Genomic DNA, 19,937 nt, shown 5'->3' with positions numbered 1-19,937 from the left:
CTTAAAAAGCACTGAATCCTGGGATCCCATAGTCTTTTCTTGATATCATCAAAAGATTTTCTCTTCCGATCACCGCCACTGAGAAGTCCTGAAAAAACACATGATCCCGGAGCCCTCATGAACTAAAGCTTTTGGATCTTTCTCCTGGGTTCTGGAGGCTTCCATGACTCTTTGCTTGTCCCCTTAGCTATGAAACCCATGAGGACAGGGTGGGGGCGCTGGTCCAAACCTGACCTTTGTGCCATAACCCGATGAGCTCTTTCAATTTTCACCTGCCCCCTTTTGATTCTAAGGAATCATGGCAGCCAGTTTTTGAAAAATTTCACTGGCCGACTGCCCTCTATCCCCTTCAACAGACCAACAATAAGGACATTTTTCCTCCTGCCCCTAATCTCGAGATTGTCAGCTTGATCAATTAAATTACAGATTTGCTTTTCAAGGGCTTGGATCCAATCTTTAGATGGAATCAATCGCGGTCTCTGCCATTGTGGTGCGCGCTCGACCCCATCTGCTCTCTTCCCCATCTCCACCCCATCTGCTCTCTTCCCCATCTCCACCCCATCTGCTCTCTTCCCCATCTCGACCCCATCTGTTCTCTTCCCCATCTCCACCCCATCTGCTCTCTTCCCCATCTCCACCCGATCTGCTCTCTTTCCCATCTCCACCCGATCTGCTCTCTTCCCCATCTCCACCCCATCTGCTCTCTTCCCCATCTCGACCCCATCTGCTCTCTTCCCCATCTCCACCCGATCTGCTCTCTTCCCCATCTCCACCCGATCTGCTCTCTTCCCCATCTCCACCCCATCTGCTCTCTTCCCCATCTCCACCCCATCTGCTCTCTTCCCCATCTCCACCCCATCTGCAGTTTTCAAGCTGCTGATCATGCTTTTGAGTTATGGCATAGAGTGGATTCAACTTATTGTTAAACTTTTCTTCGATCTTATCTTAGAGCTTTTTGTGCAACTTTGCGAGCTCTGCGTCAAGTGCGTGGTAAGTAATCGGCTCCATTTATTTGGTGGAGGTGGAGGTGGGGCGGACAATGGTTGTGGCCACGGATGAATTAGGCATCTCCAGCGGGTGCCCTAGGTGTTGGGACTTGATTCTTTTCCGTGTTTTGTCATTTCCACTCGGCAAAAGCGGGGATTAATAGAGATTCTATAACTTTTTCAACGTTGAAATTTAGTGAAATGGTTTGAGTGGGGTGGGTAAAGCACTTCTTTGCTAGTGCTGTGGTGCAGAGCGCAGCAAAGCAGACCGTTCAGATCGCCGCCATTTTGGATCCCACCCTAGTCTATATTTTCATGATAAGAACATAAGAACTGGGAGCAGAAAAGGCAATTTAGCTCCTCAATTCTGCTCTGCCATTTGATATGATCATGGTTAGTCTCAAGGCTGCCTGCTCCCCATAACACTAATTAAAAATCTGTCTACCTCCTAATCAAATTTCAACAATGTATTAGCAACCACCATACCCTGCAGTAGTAAATTCCATAGATTCATGACTCTTTGGGAGAAGTAAGTTCTCAACTCTATCATTCTGAAAAACAGTAGACATGTTCACCAACAACAGCCTCCTGCAAAATGCATTGTCTAGCAGTCAGATGTGAAATCCCAAAATGATTGTCTCTTACAACCAATTTGCACGCAACCCAATTGTGTCTTTTTGAAACTTTTCACATTGATATCAAATCATCAAAAACCTTGCGCCTGACTGTGCAATTTGCAAGGCCACTAAATAATTGTGTGGAACTGCTGACTATATCTTCCACAAAGCATTTATTGGTTAAAAAAAAATCTCAATTTAATATATTAATGTTACTTCATGCTATTTGATTATATTAGGTTGTGTGTTCATGGTTTACCAAACCTTTGTCTAATCATATTTCTAAAATGTTAACCAGGCATATTTATCCCTATTCTCCAAAACCCTTGATATGCTAACTCTTGCTTTTTCCACATTTTATTCTCCCTTTCCCACATCATTAGTGGATGAAATGTTAGTCCCTGATCCCTTTTACCTCAATTTCATTTTCCATCTTTACAAACTTTTTAAAAACCCAACCTTTCAGTTATCTATCTCAACTCTCCCAGCATGGCTCAGCATCCATTTATTTCTATTATATTATTTTTCTACCCCTCACTTTTACATATTTTCTTTTTGTCAATGTTCATTTGTTTTTGGATCCTACCTCTGATTTATCTGGTGAAATATTTCTCAACCAAATTACGTTGAACATATTGACAGGAATAAAAGCATAAAATCATAGTAAATACACAATTCATCATCTTTCTGTTACTGTCACTTTCAAAATACTAATCCAGAAAAGATGACAATAGAATAAAAAAACTTCAAACCATTACACATCAGAAATTGTAAACCACAAAAGAACTCAGATCATTATAATTTTCCAAAACATTAGATCACAAGTATCTATTAGTATTCACGATATGTTCTGTTGTAGTCAGGCTTAAAGTGGAGTTTGCACGTTCTCCCCGTGTCTGCGTGGGTTTCCTCCGGGTGCTCCGGTTTCCTCCCACAGTCCAAAGATGTGCAGGTCAGGTGAATTGGCCATGCTAAATTGCCCGTAGTGTTAGGTTACGGGTAAATGTAGGGTTATGGGTGGATTGCGCTTCGGCGGGGCGGTGTGGACTTGTTGGGCCGAAGGGCCTTTTCCCATACTGTAATGTAATCTAATCTAAAAAAATGTAAATTGGAAGGACATATTGTGTGAAGGAATTGACTCAATGCAATTTTCCCATGTGAGAGTGTAGGTTGAGTTCAGGGAAGTGCCTTCCCTCTAATGTTTATTTAAATTTATAATTAAAAAGTAGCATTTGCAACCAGGTTAACCGCTGTGATGGGAGAGATTATTTATATGGCTGCCACCAGCTGCTGCTAAACCCAGACCAACAGGAAGGCCTATAAGGCAGTGTAGATTTATGGCCCCCTATGCTGATGCTGGAAAATTCCAGTCAGCCATAATACAACACAAAATGGTTTAAATGGCTACACAAAATATGGCATGCAGGGAAGATAGAGCCAGGAAAACAGCACATAGACCGACAATGTGATTCCTCATGTCTGGTTACTTTCTGGTCCATGTGGGGATTCAAAGTCAAGATCTTACTATCTGTGTCATCCTTTTCCTTGTTGTGCTGAAATTCAGACAGGATTATTGATCTGTGAAATCATCACTGCTGAGTGATCAAAGAACATAGAGTCATAGTGTCATGGAAACAAATCCTTTGTCCAACTCATCCATGGCAACCAGATTTCTCAAACTAAACTAGTCCCATTTGTCTGCACTTGGCCCATATACCTCCAAACCTCAGTTGAGGTCGAGTAATTAGATGGTAAATTAATTTCACGGTGCTGTTGAACTTATAACTAGATGGGAAAATGTAAGTTTAATTAATTAATAGGATTCCAAAATGGATTAAAGTTCACTGCCATGGCCCCGCTTTGGCAAAGGGAGTTTATGCAGTGTGTTTCAGGTACAATCTCCATTTGTGTTAAATCACCTGACATCAACTGAGACTGTGGCTGAAGCTCTACAATTGGAACCTTGACCCCTCAGAGAGGGTTCCAGCTGCTGGTTACTGTTCAGCAACTGCTAGTGAAAGTTTTTCTTGGCGATTAGGTTGGTGAGAATATGAATACACTTGTCTTTGGTTATAGGTGGCTGATAATTGATGGCAATTGGAAGGAACTTAACAAGGATTGCCCACTTTTAGGAGATGAGACAAAGTAAGTCAACAGAGGTGGAAAAATATTTGCTTTCAATGATATTTTAATATACCAGCCAGACACCATTTAAATATTTTACCATGGTGTCATGTCGACCCCGATAAGGTAATGAAGGTGTTAACTCCCAGTGAGGCTGTCTGTGTCAGACTGATTCTAATCTAAAAAATGGATTTGCATAATCTTACATGGATTCGTGCAGTTTTTGAGCAAAGTAAAATGTAATTCTGCAAGTACAAATTCACCCCAAAAACTTATATGTATTGGTGTGCATGTGGGTTTGTGTGTGTGTGTGTGGGGGGGGGGGGGTGGGGGGGTGGTGATTATGAGTGCCTGTGAAAGGGTCTGTGTATGTGTGTGAGTGTGAGTGTAAAGGGGTTTAAGTCTGTGACAGGGTGTGCGTGGGAGTATATGTTTGAGTGTATGAGAGAGGGTCTGTGTGTTTGTGTGTAAGTGTGTCTGTGTGTGTATGGAGCAATAGGGTCACCTTTAATGGCCCGAGGTCGAATGTCCCAGACTGCTGAAGTGTTCAGTGATTGGGAGGGAACACTCCTGTCTATTGATTGTTCTGCGGTGTCCATTCATCCACTGTCGTAGCCTCTGTTTGGTCTTGCCAGTGTACCATGTCTCAGGGCCTCCTTGCCTGCAGCGTTTGAGATAGACAACGTTGGCTGAGTTGCATGAGTACTTGCCAAGTACATGGTGGGAGGTGTCTCCACGTGAAATGTTGGTATCCGTGTCGACATTCTGACACGTCTTGCAGTGTCTGCCGTGACAAGGTTGTATAGTATTGTCCTGAAAGCCAGGCAGTTTGCTATGAACAATGATCTTTTGAGGTTTGGTGGTTGTTTAAAGGTGAGATGTGGAGGTGTGGGGAAGGTTTTGGTGAGGTGCTCATCCTCATTGATAATGTGTTTCAGGCTGCGAAGAACATGGCGTAGTTTCTTGGCTCCTGGGAAGTACTGGACAACAAAGGGTACCCTGTCGGTTGCAGCTCATGTCTGTCTCCTGAGGAGGTCATTACGGTTCCTCGCTGTGGCACATCGGAACTGGCAGTCGATGAGTTGAGTATCATAGCCTGTTCTTATGAGGGCATCCCTGAGTACTTCCAAGTGCCCATCACGTTCCTCCTCATCTGAACAGATCCTGTGTCTGTGTCGGGCTTGTCCATAGGGAATGGCTGTTTTAATATGTTTCGGGTGGAAACTGGAGGAGTGTAGCATAATGAGGTTATCTGTGGGTTTGCAGTAGAGTAAGGTGCTGACATGCCCATCGTTGATGGGGGTGTGCCTGTCCAAGAATGAGACAAATAGTAAAGAGTAGTCCATGGTGAGTTTGATGGTGGGATGAAACATGTTGATATCACTGTGTAGTTGTTTCAGTGACTCCTCTCCATGGGTCCAGAGGAAGAAAATGTCAATACACCTGGTGTGTAGTATTGGTTGCAAGTTCTATGTAGAGAAGACGTCTTCTTTGAATCTGTGCATGAAAATGTTGGCATATTGGGGTGCAAATTTGGTCCCCATTGCTGTTCCATGTGTCTGGATAAAGATCTGGTTGTCAAAGGTGAAGACGTTGTGTTGGAGGATAAAGCGGATGAGTTGTAGGACGGTGCTTGGAGATTGGCACCATACACACACACACAGAGACACACACTCAGACCCTCTCTCATACACTCACACATATACTTAATTTCAGTTACATCACACTGCAAACTTTTGCTATAAATTCTGTGTCTTGCAGTCTTATATTCCATAACCACCTGATGAAGGAGCAGCACTCCAAAAGCTAGTGCTTCCAATTAAACCTGCTGGACTATAACCTGGTGTTGTGTGATTTTTAACTTTGTACACCCCAGTCCAACATCAGCATCTCCATATCTTGATTTTCCTTGTGAGTCATATTTGCTGATGAATGTAAATATTATCAACCTCCCTGGGGACCAACTGTCTGATTGCCAAGAAAGGCATGCAATTAGCTCTGATCTCCTGTCACCAGGTATATTGCCTCAAAACCAACCCTATCTCCAAGAAAATCCTGTTGATATCTTCCTTTAAAAGATAGTCAAGTGATAATCTGAAAACAATGAATACAAACGTCCTCTCACTTTCATGGTGGTGAACAAGGATTCTCCTAATTATCCATTGTAAAACTTCAGATGACAGGTGGACCACTAGAAATGGAGCACAGTGTCATTTGCGAAGCTCTTCAGCTAAAAGTTATTGATTATGATTAGGAGAGGCCTGAGTAAATTCAGCTTTGGGATGTCCATCTTAGCTCTGGTAGAAAAGCTGTACAAAACTTGGAAAAGCACCATAAGTACTGTTTACACTGGAGAACATGCATAAATCCCTGAAGAGTGATCTTATTATCCCAAACAAGAAAATACACGAAGACTAAAAATCAGATTGAAATCATGTCGCTTAAATTCAAAGACCAGATATTAATGATAAGATACTATTCTTTAATTGTAAGAACATTAGAATTCTCAGTTCATCTATCCCCTTGGCCAACTATTTCATCCTGGGTCACTTGAGGTAGGAGTTTGAGCTGTCAGGGATACTTACAGTAGTTTTGTCTTGGCTGGCTCCTTTGTTGGAAAAATGATGATACAGTATGCTTTCAAACATGAAAGCTGAGAGTTTTGCTTGCCCTGTTCAGCTATTTAGAACATATATTTCAAAAGATCCCATTTTCACAGACATGTTTACGCCTCCTCATTGCTGCTTTGTTAATAACCAGGATTTAACATGTTCCTGTCGACTCAAGCGATTGTTTCTTCACCACCTGTGTCAGGAATCTCACTTTCTCTCAAAGAACTAGAAAAGGTGAAAATTTCATAAGAGGCAAAGTGAATTAATTCATAAGACAGTTACAGATACTCGATTGTTCTTATCTAAATAAAAGGTCTTGGAAGCCTTTGAAGAAAACATTTTTTTCAAGAAAAGATAAACTTTTTAAATTGCTAATTGTAACACAACGTTTGTTAAAATTACATTTGTTACAGATAATAAAATGCCTGGCTGATAAAACCCTCATTTTGTACCAGTATCTACTGCAGTTTCAGGTATGTTGTTGATCTATTTAATGATTAATCCAGTTAATACTTCGTTAGAATGCAGGTTAAATAATTACAATTCTGTGAGATTGCAATATGCTTTAAATATTGTGGGTAAAATTATATTGTCACAAATATACGAGTTGCCCTATGTGGAAATTGTGATTTGTGCTGTTGCATGACTTTTCCCTATGTTTGTATTACAGCATGGATTACTCTTACACAATATGTAAAAGACACTTACCTTTTTCAGTTCTCTCCCAGTGGCAATTATTTGCTGAAACACAGTTGAGTACTATGGCTGTTTATAAACCAAAGATAGGGTGAGGCGAGAAGGCAGACCTGAGTCCATGTCAGCCAGAACAGGGATTGGACCCCAGGCTGATGGTGTTAATCATGCGGAGCCAAACAACACCACCAATTCTTTTGCAGAGTATTTATATGGACTCTTTATTATTTATTTGTGTTGAATAATCAGCTTATTACTTGTATGTGTGTTAAAGTATAAAATCCAATTCAAAAGCTATTAATTCACCACAATTGGGGGTGCTACATTCTGAAATTCAGATTAACTCAAGTAAAATACACCAGCATTGCAAAATGCAGCAATCTGTAAAACAGCTATAAAAGCAGAGTTCATGGATCCCATTTTGTTTCCAATTTCATGTTTAAAAATGCTATAAAAGACACAACATATTAACTTTATGCTCCAGCAATTACAAGTGCTCCTTGTTAAAGTATATATCCCTTAAAGCTGCTTTCCCCTGTGAAATTGATTTTTGCATTTGTTACATTTATTGAAATACTATAACACAATGTACAAAAATGCATTCTTAATATCATTCCATCAATCATATTCATGAGAAATTATCTCATTTTGAATATGTTATCTACTGAAAAATAAATTCCTTTAAAGAATACACTAATTTTTCGAAACCGAAAAGCAGGCCACAAAGACCATTCTATTCTGTATATATGTGGTCAGTGACTTGCTGAACATTTGAAGGCTTTTGACTCTATTGACCCATGACAGTTCTGAAGAGCGAGTGACAAAGATGCTGACATCAGCCTAATGGGAAAAACCTGATCGTTTGGCTAATTGCCACATTAATCAGAAAAGAAGTACCAGGAGAAAGAGGCCCTATTCACATTGAAATCAGACTAAAGAAGTCTGTTATAAAAATTTATGGGAGTCTGCACACACACAGCCAAGCTTATTATCCAGTCAAATGCTTAGTGCCACCAAGCTGTATTGATAGTTTTAGTATTATACCCATCCCTAAGTGGAAAATCATTTATTCGTGTTTTCTTGAAGATCAAAATTAATTATGTAATGGATCAAAACAAACAAAAACAGCTTCAATATATGTAGGGTTATTCAAATTCTGTTATATTATTAAACTACAGACTACATAATTGTCTATCATTATGATCTACCATGATAATAATTGAATTTATCTATAATATGAAATTATGTATAAAACCATATGGAAATTTAACCCTATAATTTTTCAGACTGAATTAAAAACCAGTGCTATACCTGTGATCCAAATTAACACTGTTTATCATGGTCAGTGGAACTTGTTTTGGAGGAAAGTCAGCATTGCCTAAGGAAATGAGATGTCATAAAACACAAATAAATCTAATGAAGACTCATAAAAGTTGTGATGACGCTGAGAGGCATTGAGTCTTAACTGAATACTTTGTCCAGGGTCATGACAGTTTATTGGGTGGTTCTCATCAACTCCTGCAAGATTCTTTGTTGCAGGAATTGAGGCTGCTTTTTTCTCGAGTTCATCACAACAAATTTCCTCTAAGGGTCCCCCATCTTAGTTCTGTACTTGCACCTTTCTCCAGACTCTCTATCTGCTTGTTTCTTATCACCTTATCCACAAGGGTCATATTTCTACTTCCTTGATCCAATTTCGATGAGGTTGCTAACTATCCAACTTCTCTACTTGGCCCATGTTAGCTGACATTGTCAACAATATCCTCAGGTCAGGTACTGACACTTCCCCTTTCAATCTGTCAATGGTACTTGTTAATGACACAACTTGTGACTCCTCTGTCTTTGCAAACTATGGCCCCAACAACAGCCTCCCCTTCTTTACTAAAATCCTTGAACATGCGGTTGCCTGAATTTTTGGAATTCTTTATCGCATTGAGTTATGGATGCTTGGTTAGGCTGGAATCAATAGATTGCTGAACCCTAAGGGTACTAGGAAAAATGGAGCTTTAATGTGGAACTGGTATTGAGGCCAAGGTTCACCTTTATTAAGTAGCTGAGCATACTTGACAGTCTATTTGGCTGACTCCTGCTCCAATTCATCCAACTGAGTACAGACAGCAAATGAGGCATGTTCGCACTTGCTGCTTTGGTTGTAGTCATGCTGCCAAAATTCTGCATCAGTCTGCTGTGTCAAATGCACTTGGATCAGCACAGCTAAAATGAGTGCCGACTGGGTGACAAGGCCTATCTTTTGTTGACAAAGCACAAAACTCAACCACACAACTCACACCCAACTGCATGGCATGCACATATAGAAAAACCGTGTTATCAAGTATCAGACCCTCATGTCCACCATGCAACAAATTATTACTAATCTTGACATCATCTCTGCTAGTATTACAGAAACCTTCCATAGTGGTGCAGGCACTCCAAGCCATGCTACCATACAAAGTATGATATAACAGATGATTGCTGTAGAAGAAGCACTTCAGCTGCCTGGACTACTCTGGAAGAATCCTGCAATATTTAGCAGAGATTATGTCAAACTTCATGGTAGCTTGTTGCATGGTAGACCTGAGGGCACAGTACCTGTCACCAGATATTTGGAAAATAGTTGAGAAGCTGAAATATGAAGGAGAGGACAAAGGTGTTATCCTTGTTTCCTGCCTTGGCTGGAACGCATTCTTTGGCCAGTGTCTCACCACTTCCCACATCCCATGTCAATGCTTCCTTCTGTGTAAAGCATGTGGCTCTGGGCCGATGCTTGCTGGTGTAAATTGAATGATCATGTGTCATTATCCTTACTTTTTGCTGTTCCTCTCGTGACTGGACAAATTGAAATCCTTGTACATCTGAAAGGAGGAATGTGTAAGGGTAAGGTTTTGAAAGGCAAAGAAAATGAGAGGTTTATGCTTAAAATCAGTAGCTTAAATCAGAAGACATTACTGGAAGTGGGATGAAATAAGATGGATTAGATAGTAACAATGAGGATGAGAAAGGTGCAATTGTTATAAACAAAGGCTCAATAATTCCCAAATAATGGAAGGGAACATGAACCCATGCACATGAGGTCTTGGAATGGTATGGATGATTGAAGACACGTTATTTTCAATAGTGTTTGCCAACTATTGGTAGAAAATATTTAAAGGTTTAGGCATTGACTTGTGGCATCTGCAATATTTCTGAAACGGCATGATGCAGAAAGATCCAGGAAGTCGTAAGTACAACTGTTTATAGTCTTGCAATATAGCTTGTTTGCTCTTATATCTTCATAATTGGTACAAAGTGCTCAGTGAATAGAATTATATTATATACATGAGGACTAGAACTGGGTCACTGATTTATGTGACTGTTAATAAAGTGGACCATATAGCAAATATAACCAATGATTAATCTTGCCAGCTGAAAATGAGATAATCTCTTACCATAGAGTGGTTTCTTCAGATAACAAAAGGAATGACTGAACCATGGATTGAAGTATTTCCTAAAGCCATTTTGAAATAATGAACAGTTGCTACCATAGACATTCATGGAACCACCTGATAAAAATTTGTTTTCAATCTGAATATTAAGTTGTAAGTTCAGTACAATCAGTTTTTAAATACTCCAACTGTGTCACAATGCAGAATTGTGTCCATAACTAGTCCTTACAGGCTTGTTTTCTCAATTTTGATTTACAATTTATAGAGCTACAAAAGTAGTTGTAAGTGGAAACTATACAAGAAAGGCAACCAAGATTAGATTTTTTAGACAACCACCTGATGAAAGAGTGTGCTTCCAATTAAACCTTTTGGACTATAACCTGGTGTTGTGTGATTTTTAACTTTGTACACCCCAGTCCAACACCAGCATCTCCAAATCATAGATTTTTTTAGATTAGATTCGATTCCCTACAGTGTGAAAACAGGCCCTTTAGCGCAACAATTCCACACCGACCCTGCAAAGAACAACCCACCCCCCTCTGATTAATGCACCTAACACTATGGGCAAGTTAACAAGGGCCAATTCACCTAATCTGTACATCTTTGGACTGTGGGAGGAAACCGGAGCACTCGGAGGAAACCCACGCAGACACGGGGAGAATGTGCAAACTCCACACAGACAGTCACAAAAGGCTGGAATTGAACCTAGGACCCTGGTATTGTGAGGTAGCAATGCTATCCACTGAGCCACCATGCCACCCCAACTACATTAAAAGCATTACAAAAGGTGCACAGACAAATTATTGCTTTGGATGTCTTCATTACTGACATTTTTACCTTTTAATCTTAATGTATATGGTAATAGGGCTTTTATTTTGCTAAAAGTCTCAACTCAAGGAATATGCCTCAAGGAAAAAGTTACATTGACTTTAGGTGGTTTCTTTGGAGATAAGTTAAAAAGAATTGTACAGAATAGTCACTGAATATTTGGGAATAATGTTCCATTGTAAAAGAACACTGTGTGCAGAAGAATTAATAATACTTTTCACTGCAGTTTTGGGCTCAGCGTAGAACATTCAATGAAGATGTAAATGATACTGATCACAGGCCTTTGATCAAAGAACAGGTTTCCTTTCACAGCTTTCCTAAAGCTTCATCAAACAAAATAACTACCATCAACTACTGTTGACATCTTGAACTCTGAAGTGTGTTAACAATATGATGAACATTTACTAATTGTTAAAAAATAAAAACAGACAAGGATAATGAGATGGGTTGAAAGACACAACTATTAAATTAATGACAAGACACAGCTTGTAAAATTATTTAGTTACTAGGAAATCACTGTGCAAGACCTGCTGAAAGCTGTCTAGTTTGCATGTACAATTTTTTCATGTTTGTAGGCATTCCAAATGATATTTCGACACTATCATACATTAAAATAAAAATACAGCAGTTTAAAATTGAACTGGAATAGTTTATTTGTTTAAAAAAATCTCAGTCAAGTGTTTTCAACATAAAAGAACGAACATGAGGGTGCAACACAAATTGTAACCGTTAGTGTATTAAAAAGCGATCAAATATATACTTTTTCAATTTTTAATTGAATTCTTCAACAGATTGAGGGGCTTGGTGCTACAGGTTTGGATGGCAGTAACCAATGCAGTCGGTCAATTTTCACGGATTTAGTTGTTTATTGTTTTTTTTTAAAAAAAATCACCCTCCATTTGATGTGAAGAGCTATAAATTTTAAAGATCCCAACAGAAAAGGAAGCCAGTACCAGAATTAAAGAATGCTACTAGGAAATTATCTGATTCATTTCTGAGATCCCAAAGATTAAGGGTAACAACAGTGTAAATTAAAAATTTCTGATCTTTCTCGTTCAAAAAGAAAACAAGTTTACTGTAGAATTTAGTTGAAGATGCATTCATGTCCAAGTTATAATATTAAGCCTTCTTCCTTACTTAAAGAGAAGCAAATTAATTCTAAAACATACTTGCGATATCTTATGAGTAACTTATGTTAAACAGTGGGCTGGTTATACTCTATGGGAATTTTTATTTATTGACTTGGACGAGTTATCAAGTCCAGCTATGCCATGGACTATTTACATTGTTGATGATAACTCTTGGGTGAATGGCCAACCCTCATGATGTCAAAGCTATTTTGTATTGTCGAGTTCAGCCAACATTACAATAAAGCCATCGGCACACATTCTGCAATCATTTATTCAGCAATAACAATTCATGTGCAGGTGACATCCCACATAGAAATAGAAAAATTGAGCATTTTAAAAATCAAACTGGGCTCTTGCAGAAGGATCTGTTACATAACTGATATTGATAAGATTAGGTTACTGTTTTTTCACAAGCCCAAAGAAATCTGGTCACTGTTAGCCATTAATAGGAAGGTGGCACAGCGTTAACATCACAATATGAAACCTTCAATTAAGTTGTGCTAACAAATCTTTAAAATAGAGTAAATTTTAAATAAGCAAATTCATTTTTGTATTTCAGAAACTTGTGGACAGACCAATGATGCTTGAAATCGATCAAATGTGATACTGTAATGTGTTGGACCTAGGTTTATGGCTATGATTCTCAACACCTGTATACGCTTCTGATCATTAAAAGCTCAGGAGAGAATCCAGACAGAAATAAGGCACTGCTACATAACAGGCAGGCTATGAACTCTGACAGATACAGAAGAGAAAGCCAAATTGCAGCTTTTTATTGATCAACATCTGCAAAGCTGGGAAACAGCTTTTAGTCCGGGAAAGATGTTTCAACCATATCAATTATTGAGCAATATGTGGCATACGCTACAAAATCAATGGTATTCTAACAGGCAAAGTTACTGGTTTGGACTGTGGGACGTCATGTAGCTATAAAGTTTCAAAACCAAAACATTCTGTAGGAAGAAAATAAGAATGACTTGTATTCCCAAATCTTACACTTGCTACACAACATGCTCCTTCACAGTATTATTATCTTTCTCTTTTACAGATAGACAAAGAGAGAAAGGAAAAGGGGAAAAAATATACATTTTCTTAAATTTAGTTCATCCAATTTATACAGTATAAAGTGTACAACTGGAGCTGAGATTTATTTCATGAAACAATTTGACTGGTGAGCCATGCTTTACCAATGCCTCTAAATATCACTCTGCAGAATTAAACTTATTGTCATCTTTTGCATCACAGGCCAACCATTTTTTTGTGTGGGGCCACTGAAAATAAGAGGAACTTTTAACTTGAGAATTCTGGGCAAAATCAGTTTCTCAAATGAAAAAAAATTCACACGGAAGGCAGGGGAAAAAAGTGAAGTCAGTAAACTGGCCACAAGGATTATAGCAGCTAATAAAATAGTGGTAGAGCGTAATTCACATTCCTGTGTTTTGGTTATGTGACCAAGAGATAATGCCCACACGACAGTAAAACTTCTAGCTTTATTGGACACCAGAAATCCTACAGATCACTACTCTGTGGAATTCTACCTTATATCAGCATTCCTACCTGGAAACCCCAATAAGGAGTATATAAATTTGAAACCTATATCTTAATTTGCTACCCAGTGTCAAATAAGGCAAATAGTAGACACTATCATAAAATTATCACACTTCACATCACATTAAACATTATTTGAGAGAACCTTTAAAATATCTAGCATCAATGGATAACTTGTGCATAAAAGTTTAAATTTCCATAAGGAAAGCTGACAATTAGGATGTTTTATGAAAACAGGACTTCTTCAAAAAAAGTTTAAAAGTTTATAAATTGGTGAAATGTTGTCTACCTCTTGTATGTGACACTGCCGAATAAATCCTATATCACACATCCTCAAAAACATACCTCAAGAAAACTGTTAGTCTTTCACAACATCCACAACACAGTACTGAGGAGTGAATTTAATGAAGCACTGGTCTGTCCCACGTTATATCGTTTCAAAGACTGGATAAGTTACATATACATTTCAATGTGGTTTACTTCAGCCTTTCTTGAGCACGTTGTTTAATTCTTTGGTCCAGAGTTGGAATATGCTGTTGTAGTTTCATTTCTCCAAATAATTGTTGTATACTTTGACAGTCCATTTCAATGAGGCTCAATGTCAAAAATACCATCTTGCTGCATATTCCAATCAACATTCAGAAATTAGGATGACTCCATTTAAGGCTACAGTTGAACATCCATGTACACAGATCTGTTTGAATACTAACAGAGACTACAATTACTCTATAGGTCATCACCAAGTTACTAGTCTTTGTAGTGTTTCCAATCACTGGAATATTGTTAAAATATTTGAATTCATAGAACAAAGCTCCTTGCATACCACTATAAAATTTATACAGCTAGACAGCATGTTTGTAAAAGGGATTACAAAATTCCACAAAGATATTTATCCATGATGAAATTAGTACATAAAGTACAACTGACTGTCAAATCAGATTTATGATTAGAACAGCAAAAAACTGGATACATTCAGAAATCCTAATGTCATATTAACAATATACATATTTAAAGGTCTATCAAGTACAACAAAACCAGACTCCATGAATACATGTTAAAAAGTGCAGATACATTTAGATATCAGCTTGAAGCGACAATTTATGATATTAAATACACCCATTTAAAAATAGTTCCATAAAATCCTTCATTTTTCTTAAGCTTGAACATCTCATTGAAGGTGAGATGCAGTTTCTTGAAAACTCCAAAAACGAGTTCTATGTGTTCATACCTATTCAGTAGAAGTTCGTTTACAAAGTCAAAACACTTTCAACTTGCAGAGTTTCCAAATGTGGCTGTTGCTACTTCCAGATTAGAGGTTGCTATTTCTGCACGTTTTTGCTCTTCAATTGTAAAGTTCAAGGGTGGATAGCCAACATTGTGGTTTGGTTCCATCAACCCATTCAATTCTAGATTATGGATTTCTGCATCGAATATTGTCGAGTTGCTTTGTGATGCATTTTTCTCCCAGCAAGCCAAATCCTAAATTAACAAGAGTTAGAATCAATGTAAAACCAAAATCAGACTGGTGCAATTCCATATTCTGCAACCTCCAACATCAACCTAAAGCATATGACGGAATAATAGATTACCAGCAAATCCCTTCAAAATGCTTTGTCTTCTTTGCCCCTCCTCCCACTGGGTACCCCCAGTCATTGCTCATTTTCTAATGCTCAAAGAGAACACGCTTCCAATAATTTGATGAGATCTGGCAGTTTTTTTAAAAAAACGAAACCCCAAATTAGTTCCATAATCAGGATTCCAAAATGCCTGTTGACACCAAGTTTACAGCCAGTTTGAAAATGAACCCTTATGGCCTTGCTGATAATTCATTTTCTTGTCTGTTTTCAAAAGCTGGAGAGCTGGTTGTTTATACTTACCAGCTGTGTGGTGTTAGACTGAATCTCACAGCTAAATGCTAAAAGGATTCAACAGGAAAAGTGGATGGCTGTATCTCAAACAATGTAGTAAAATCCTATGTCTGTCTGAACCACATGAAGTTCTATTCGATCAGCACCATTCTTTTTCCGTAGATAGGTAAAATAACCTCTTTAGTATTCTGATATTCCATTATTTGTCAACATCCAACACAGTTGGTTTTAGAATCAGTCAATCTACTTTAATTATCAATACGCATTTCCTCCCCTTGATTTCTATCAGAAGCAGATCTAATTCTGAAAGTGAAGTCATTTTTATCCACTCAAACTACCTGAAATATGACCAGTTGCACTCTAAAATAAATTGGGTGAAACTATAACTTTATTGCATTTTTGATTGAATTTTCTATAAAAACAAAATGGAGGATTTACTTTAGACCTATCTTTTTATTTATTTATTCACAGGATCTGGGTTTTCAATGGCTAAATCAGCATTTCCTGCTTCCTTAATTTCCCATTCAGAAGCTGATGGCCAGACACTTTCTTTAACTGCTGTAACCCACAGGGTGAAAACAATCTCAAAGTGTGGTTAATGAGGGTCTTCAAGGACTTGGTCCAGCTACAATGAAGAAGGATTCATAAATAATCCTGTAAAATCTTAAATTATTTTGAAAAAGGTAAGGCCTTTTAAGATCTTTCTTACATAAAAGAAATCTGAATGTTGCTGAAATCCTACCACACAAAAGTGGAGCTAGGCCTGCAGCATCTTTATCAATGAAATGGCCATAAGTTTTGTATAAAATGGTGAATTTTGCACATAACCAAAGTAAAACAGATTGTGATACTGGTGTCAAATCTCTGATTAGACATTATAACTTTAAGTTTTAAATTTTAGGTCAAGCATATCAGATTGAAGATTTCACAGAATCACATCCAGGTACCCATATAATATTGGTACACTTTTTATCGAGTTAAAATTTGGTATGTTCTGGAACCAAGCAAAATATTTTATTTATTTTTTATTTTAAAAAGCAAACACTGAAAACATTTGGCAGATGAGGATTTGTGGAGAGAAAAACTTCTAAGGTTGATGATATAAAAAAATCAGACAGGAAGAGGAGCTATAATAATTTTTAAGTGAGTGTAAACCCAGATAAAGACTTTTAGGGGGAGCAGACAGAACGCTGATGGGCATGTTTGCAGAAATCCTTTGTTTACGAGAAGCCTGATGGATAGCTTCATGTCAAGGGCAAGGAAGATGGAAAATACCTCCAACACAGCACAGGGCATCAGGCAGAGGTTGGAGCCCATTTCTTTCCAGCATGCAAGTAATGCCCAGCTCCACTTGTGCTCACAATCAAGATGTAGTGACTGGTGGCCACTGTCTCAGCTCTATGTAGAAATTCCCCTCATTGCAGTTCCATTTTCCATGAACCACACAAATGTTTCAAATTTTAGTGGATAATGGCTCTCCCATCTCGGTCAGGATGGAGCAACCGTCCATTCTAAATCAAACAAGTCACCAGGACTCCTCCAAAATATGCAGTACTTTCACAAACTTGCCTAGAGCAACAGTAAATGAAAAGTATCTCCTGGTATACCAGAAAACTGTTCCTTTAAATGGCATCAATATGGAGGGCCAAGTGTTCCTTTGGCACTTAAATACGTATTCAACTGCGAGCGGTTAGTACAGGACAATAATGGACTGGCATTATCCAAGACAGAGTCATCCAGCACAGAAACAGACCCTTTGGTCCAAGCAGAGGATAATCCCAACCTAAACTAGTTCCACCTGCCTGCTCCGGGCCTCAATTTTCCCTATTCATGTACTTACAAAAGTCTTATATTAGTGAAATATAATAACTGTATAAATATAATGGGGATTGTATGGTGGCACAGTGGTTAGCACTGCTGCCTCACAGCGCCAAGGATCAGAGTTCAATCCCAGCCTCGGGCAATTGTCTGTGTGGAGTTTGCACATTCTCCCAGTGTCTGCGTGGGTTTTCTCTGGGTTTGCTCTGGTTTCCTCCCACAATCCAAAGATGTGCAGGTCAGATGAATTGGCCATGCTAAATTGCCCGTAGTGTTAGGTGCATTAGTCAGGGGTAAATATAGGGTTTGGGAATGTGTCTGGGTGGTTTACTCTTCAGAGGGTCAGTGTGGATCTGTTGGGCGGAAGTGCCTGTTTCCATACTGTATGAAATCTAATCTATCTAAAACTATAATAAAACTCTAAGTAAGTCTGCAATCTCAGGAGCAGCTGCAAGATTAATACTACTCCAGTGTATGGTGAATCATATGTCAAAACAATGCTAGAGTCATGGAGATGTACAGCACGGAAACAGACCCTTCGGTCCAACTCATCCATGCCAACCAGATATCCCAATATAGTCCCACCTGCCAGCACCTGGCCCATATCCCTCCAAACCCTTCCTATTCATATACCCATCCAAATGCCTTTTAAATGTTGCAATTGTTCTAGCCTCCACCACATCCTCTGGCAGCTCATTCCATACACGTAAAACCCTCTGTGTGAAAAAGTTGCCCCTTAGATCTCTTTTATATCTTTCCCCTGTCACTCTAAACCTATGCTGTCTAGTTCTGGACTCCCCCACCCCAGGGAAAAGACTTTGTCTATTTATCCTATCCATGCCCCTCATCAGGGAAAACAGCTCTAGCCTATTCAGCCTCTCCCTATAGCTCAAATCCTCCAACCCTGGCAACATCCTTGTAAATCTTTTTTGAACCCCTTCAAGTTTCACATCTTTCTGATAGGAAGGAGACCAGAATTGCATGCAGTGCTCCAGTGGTCTAACCAATGTCCTGTACAGCCGCAACATGACCTCCCAACTCCTGTACTCAATACTCTGACCAATAAAAGAAAGCATACCAAATGCCTTCTTCACTATCTTATCTACCTGCGACTCCACTTTCAAGAAGCTATGAACCTGCACTCCAAGGTCTCTTTGTTCAGCAACACTCCCTAGGACCTTACCATTAAGTGTATACGTCCTGCTAAGATTTGCTCTCCCAAAATGCAGCACCTCACATTTATCTAAATTAAACTCCATCTGCCACTTCTCAGCCCACTGGCCCATCTGATCAAGATCCTGTTGTAATCTGAGGTAACCTTCTTCGCTGTCGACTACACCTCCAATTTTGGTGTCATCTGCAAACTTACTAACTATACCTCTTATGCTCACATCCAAAATCATTTATATTAATGATGAAAAGTAGTGGACCCAGCATCGATCCTTGTGACACTCCACTGGTAGAAAGTGAGGACTGCAGATGCTGGAGATCAGAGCTTAAAATGTTGCTGGAAAAGCGCAGCAGGTCAGGCAGCATCAAAGGAGAAGGAGAATCGACGTTTCGGGCATAAGCCCTTCTTCAGGAAATTTCCTGAAGAAGGGCTTATGCCCGAAACGTCGATTCCCCATCTCCTTTGATGCTGCCTGACCTGCTGCGCTTTTCCAGCAACACATTTTTACACTCCACTGGTCACAGGCCTCCAGTATGAAAAACAACCCTCCACCACCACCCTCTACCTTTGAGCCAGTTCTGTATCCGAACGGCAAGTTCTCCCTGTAATCCATGAGATCTAACCTTGCTAATCAGTCTCCCAAGTGGAACCTTGTCAAAAGCCTTACTGAAGTCCACATAGATCACATCTACCGCTCTGCCCTCATCAATCCTCTTTGTTACTTCTTCAAAAAACTCAATCAAATTTGTGAGACATGATTTCCCATGCATAAAGCCATGTTGACTATTCCCTAATCAGTCCTTGCCTATCCAAATACATGTACATCCTGTCCTTCAGTATTCCCTCCAACAACTTGCCCACCACTGACGTCAGGCTCACTGGTCTATAGTTCCCTTGCTTGTCCTTACCACCTTTCATAAACAGTAAGGAGAACTTTGTAGGGCCACTTGTATTGTTGTCATTTCCAGTGTCTTGGTCTACAGCATATAGTTTAGCCAGTTTATCTTTTATCTTTGTAGGAGTCAAAAACAACTGAGTGGCTTGGTAAGCCATTTCAGAGGGCATGCAAGAGTCAACGACTTTGCAGTTGACTTAAAATCACATATATGCCAGACCAGGC

The 19,937-nt window shown here is 39.1% G+C and overlaps 1 protein-coding gene and 1 pseudogene across 4 annotated transcripts in view; both read right to left on the bottom strand.

The window, feature by feature from the left end:
• Positions 1-4,326: 4,326 nt before the first annotated feature.
• The window catches only part of LOC148148332 (uncharacterized), a 107,746-nt pseudogene continuing 92,135 nt past the window's right edge, over positions 4,327-19,937 (bottom strand).
• The window catches only part of LOC122555832 (period circadian protein homolog 2), a 92,378-nt gene continuing 84,351 nt past the window's right edge, over positions 11,911-19,937 (bottom strand). For 3 of the 4 annotated variants that reach the window (XM_043702013.2, XM_043702010.2, XM_043702012.2), the window contains one exon: positions 11,911-15,439. In XM_043702013.2, coding sequence (XP_043557948.1) covers positions 15,227-15,439 — 213 coding nt within the window. In that variant the 3' untranslated portion in view covers positions 11,911-15,226. The remainder of the gene's footprint in view (positions 15,440-19,937) is intronic. The other variant, XM_087993702.1, reaches the window with a different exon arrangement.

The sequence above is a fragment of the Chiloscyllium plagiosum genome, unplaced genomic scaffold (genome assembly GCF_037043375.1).
Source record: "Chiloscyllium plagiosum isolate Xiang-an unplaced genomic scaffold, Cpla_swu_hap1 HiC_scaffold_13, whole genome shotgun sequence".
NCBI classification, from domain to species: domain Eukaryota; kingdom Metazoa; phylum Chordata; class Chondrichthyes; order Orectolobiformes; family Hemiscylliidae; genus Chiloscyllium; species Chiloscyllium plagiosum.
The sequence above is the reverse complement of the archived record's forward strand: the minus strand, read 5'-3'. Positions and strand labels throughout refer to the sequence as shown.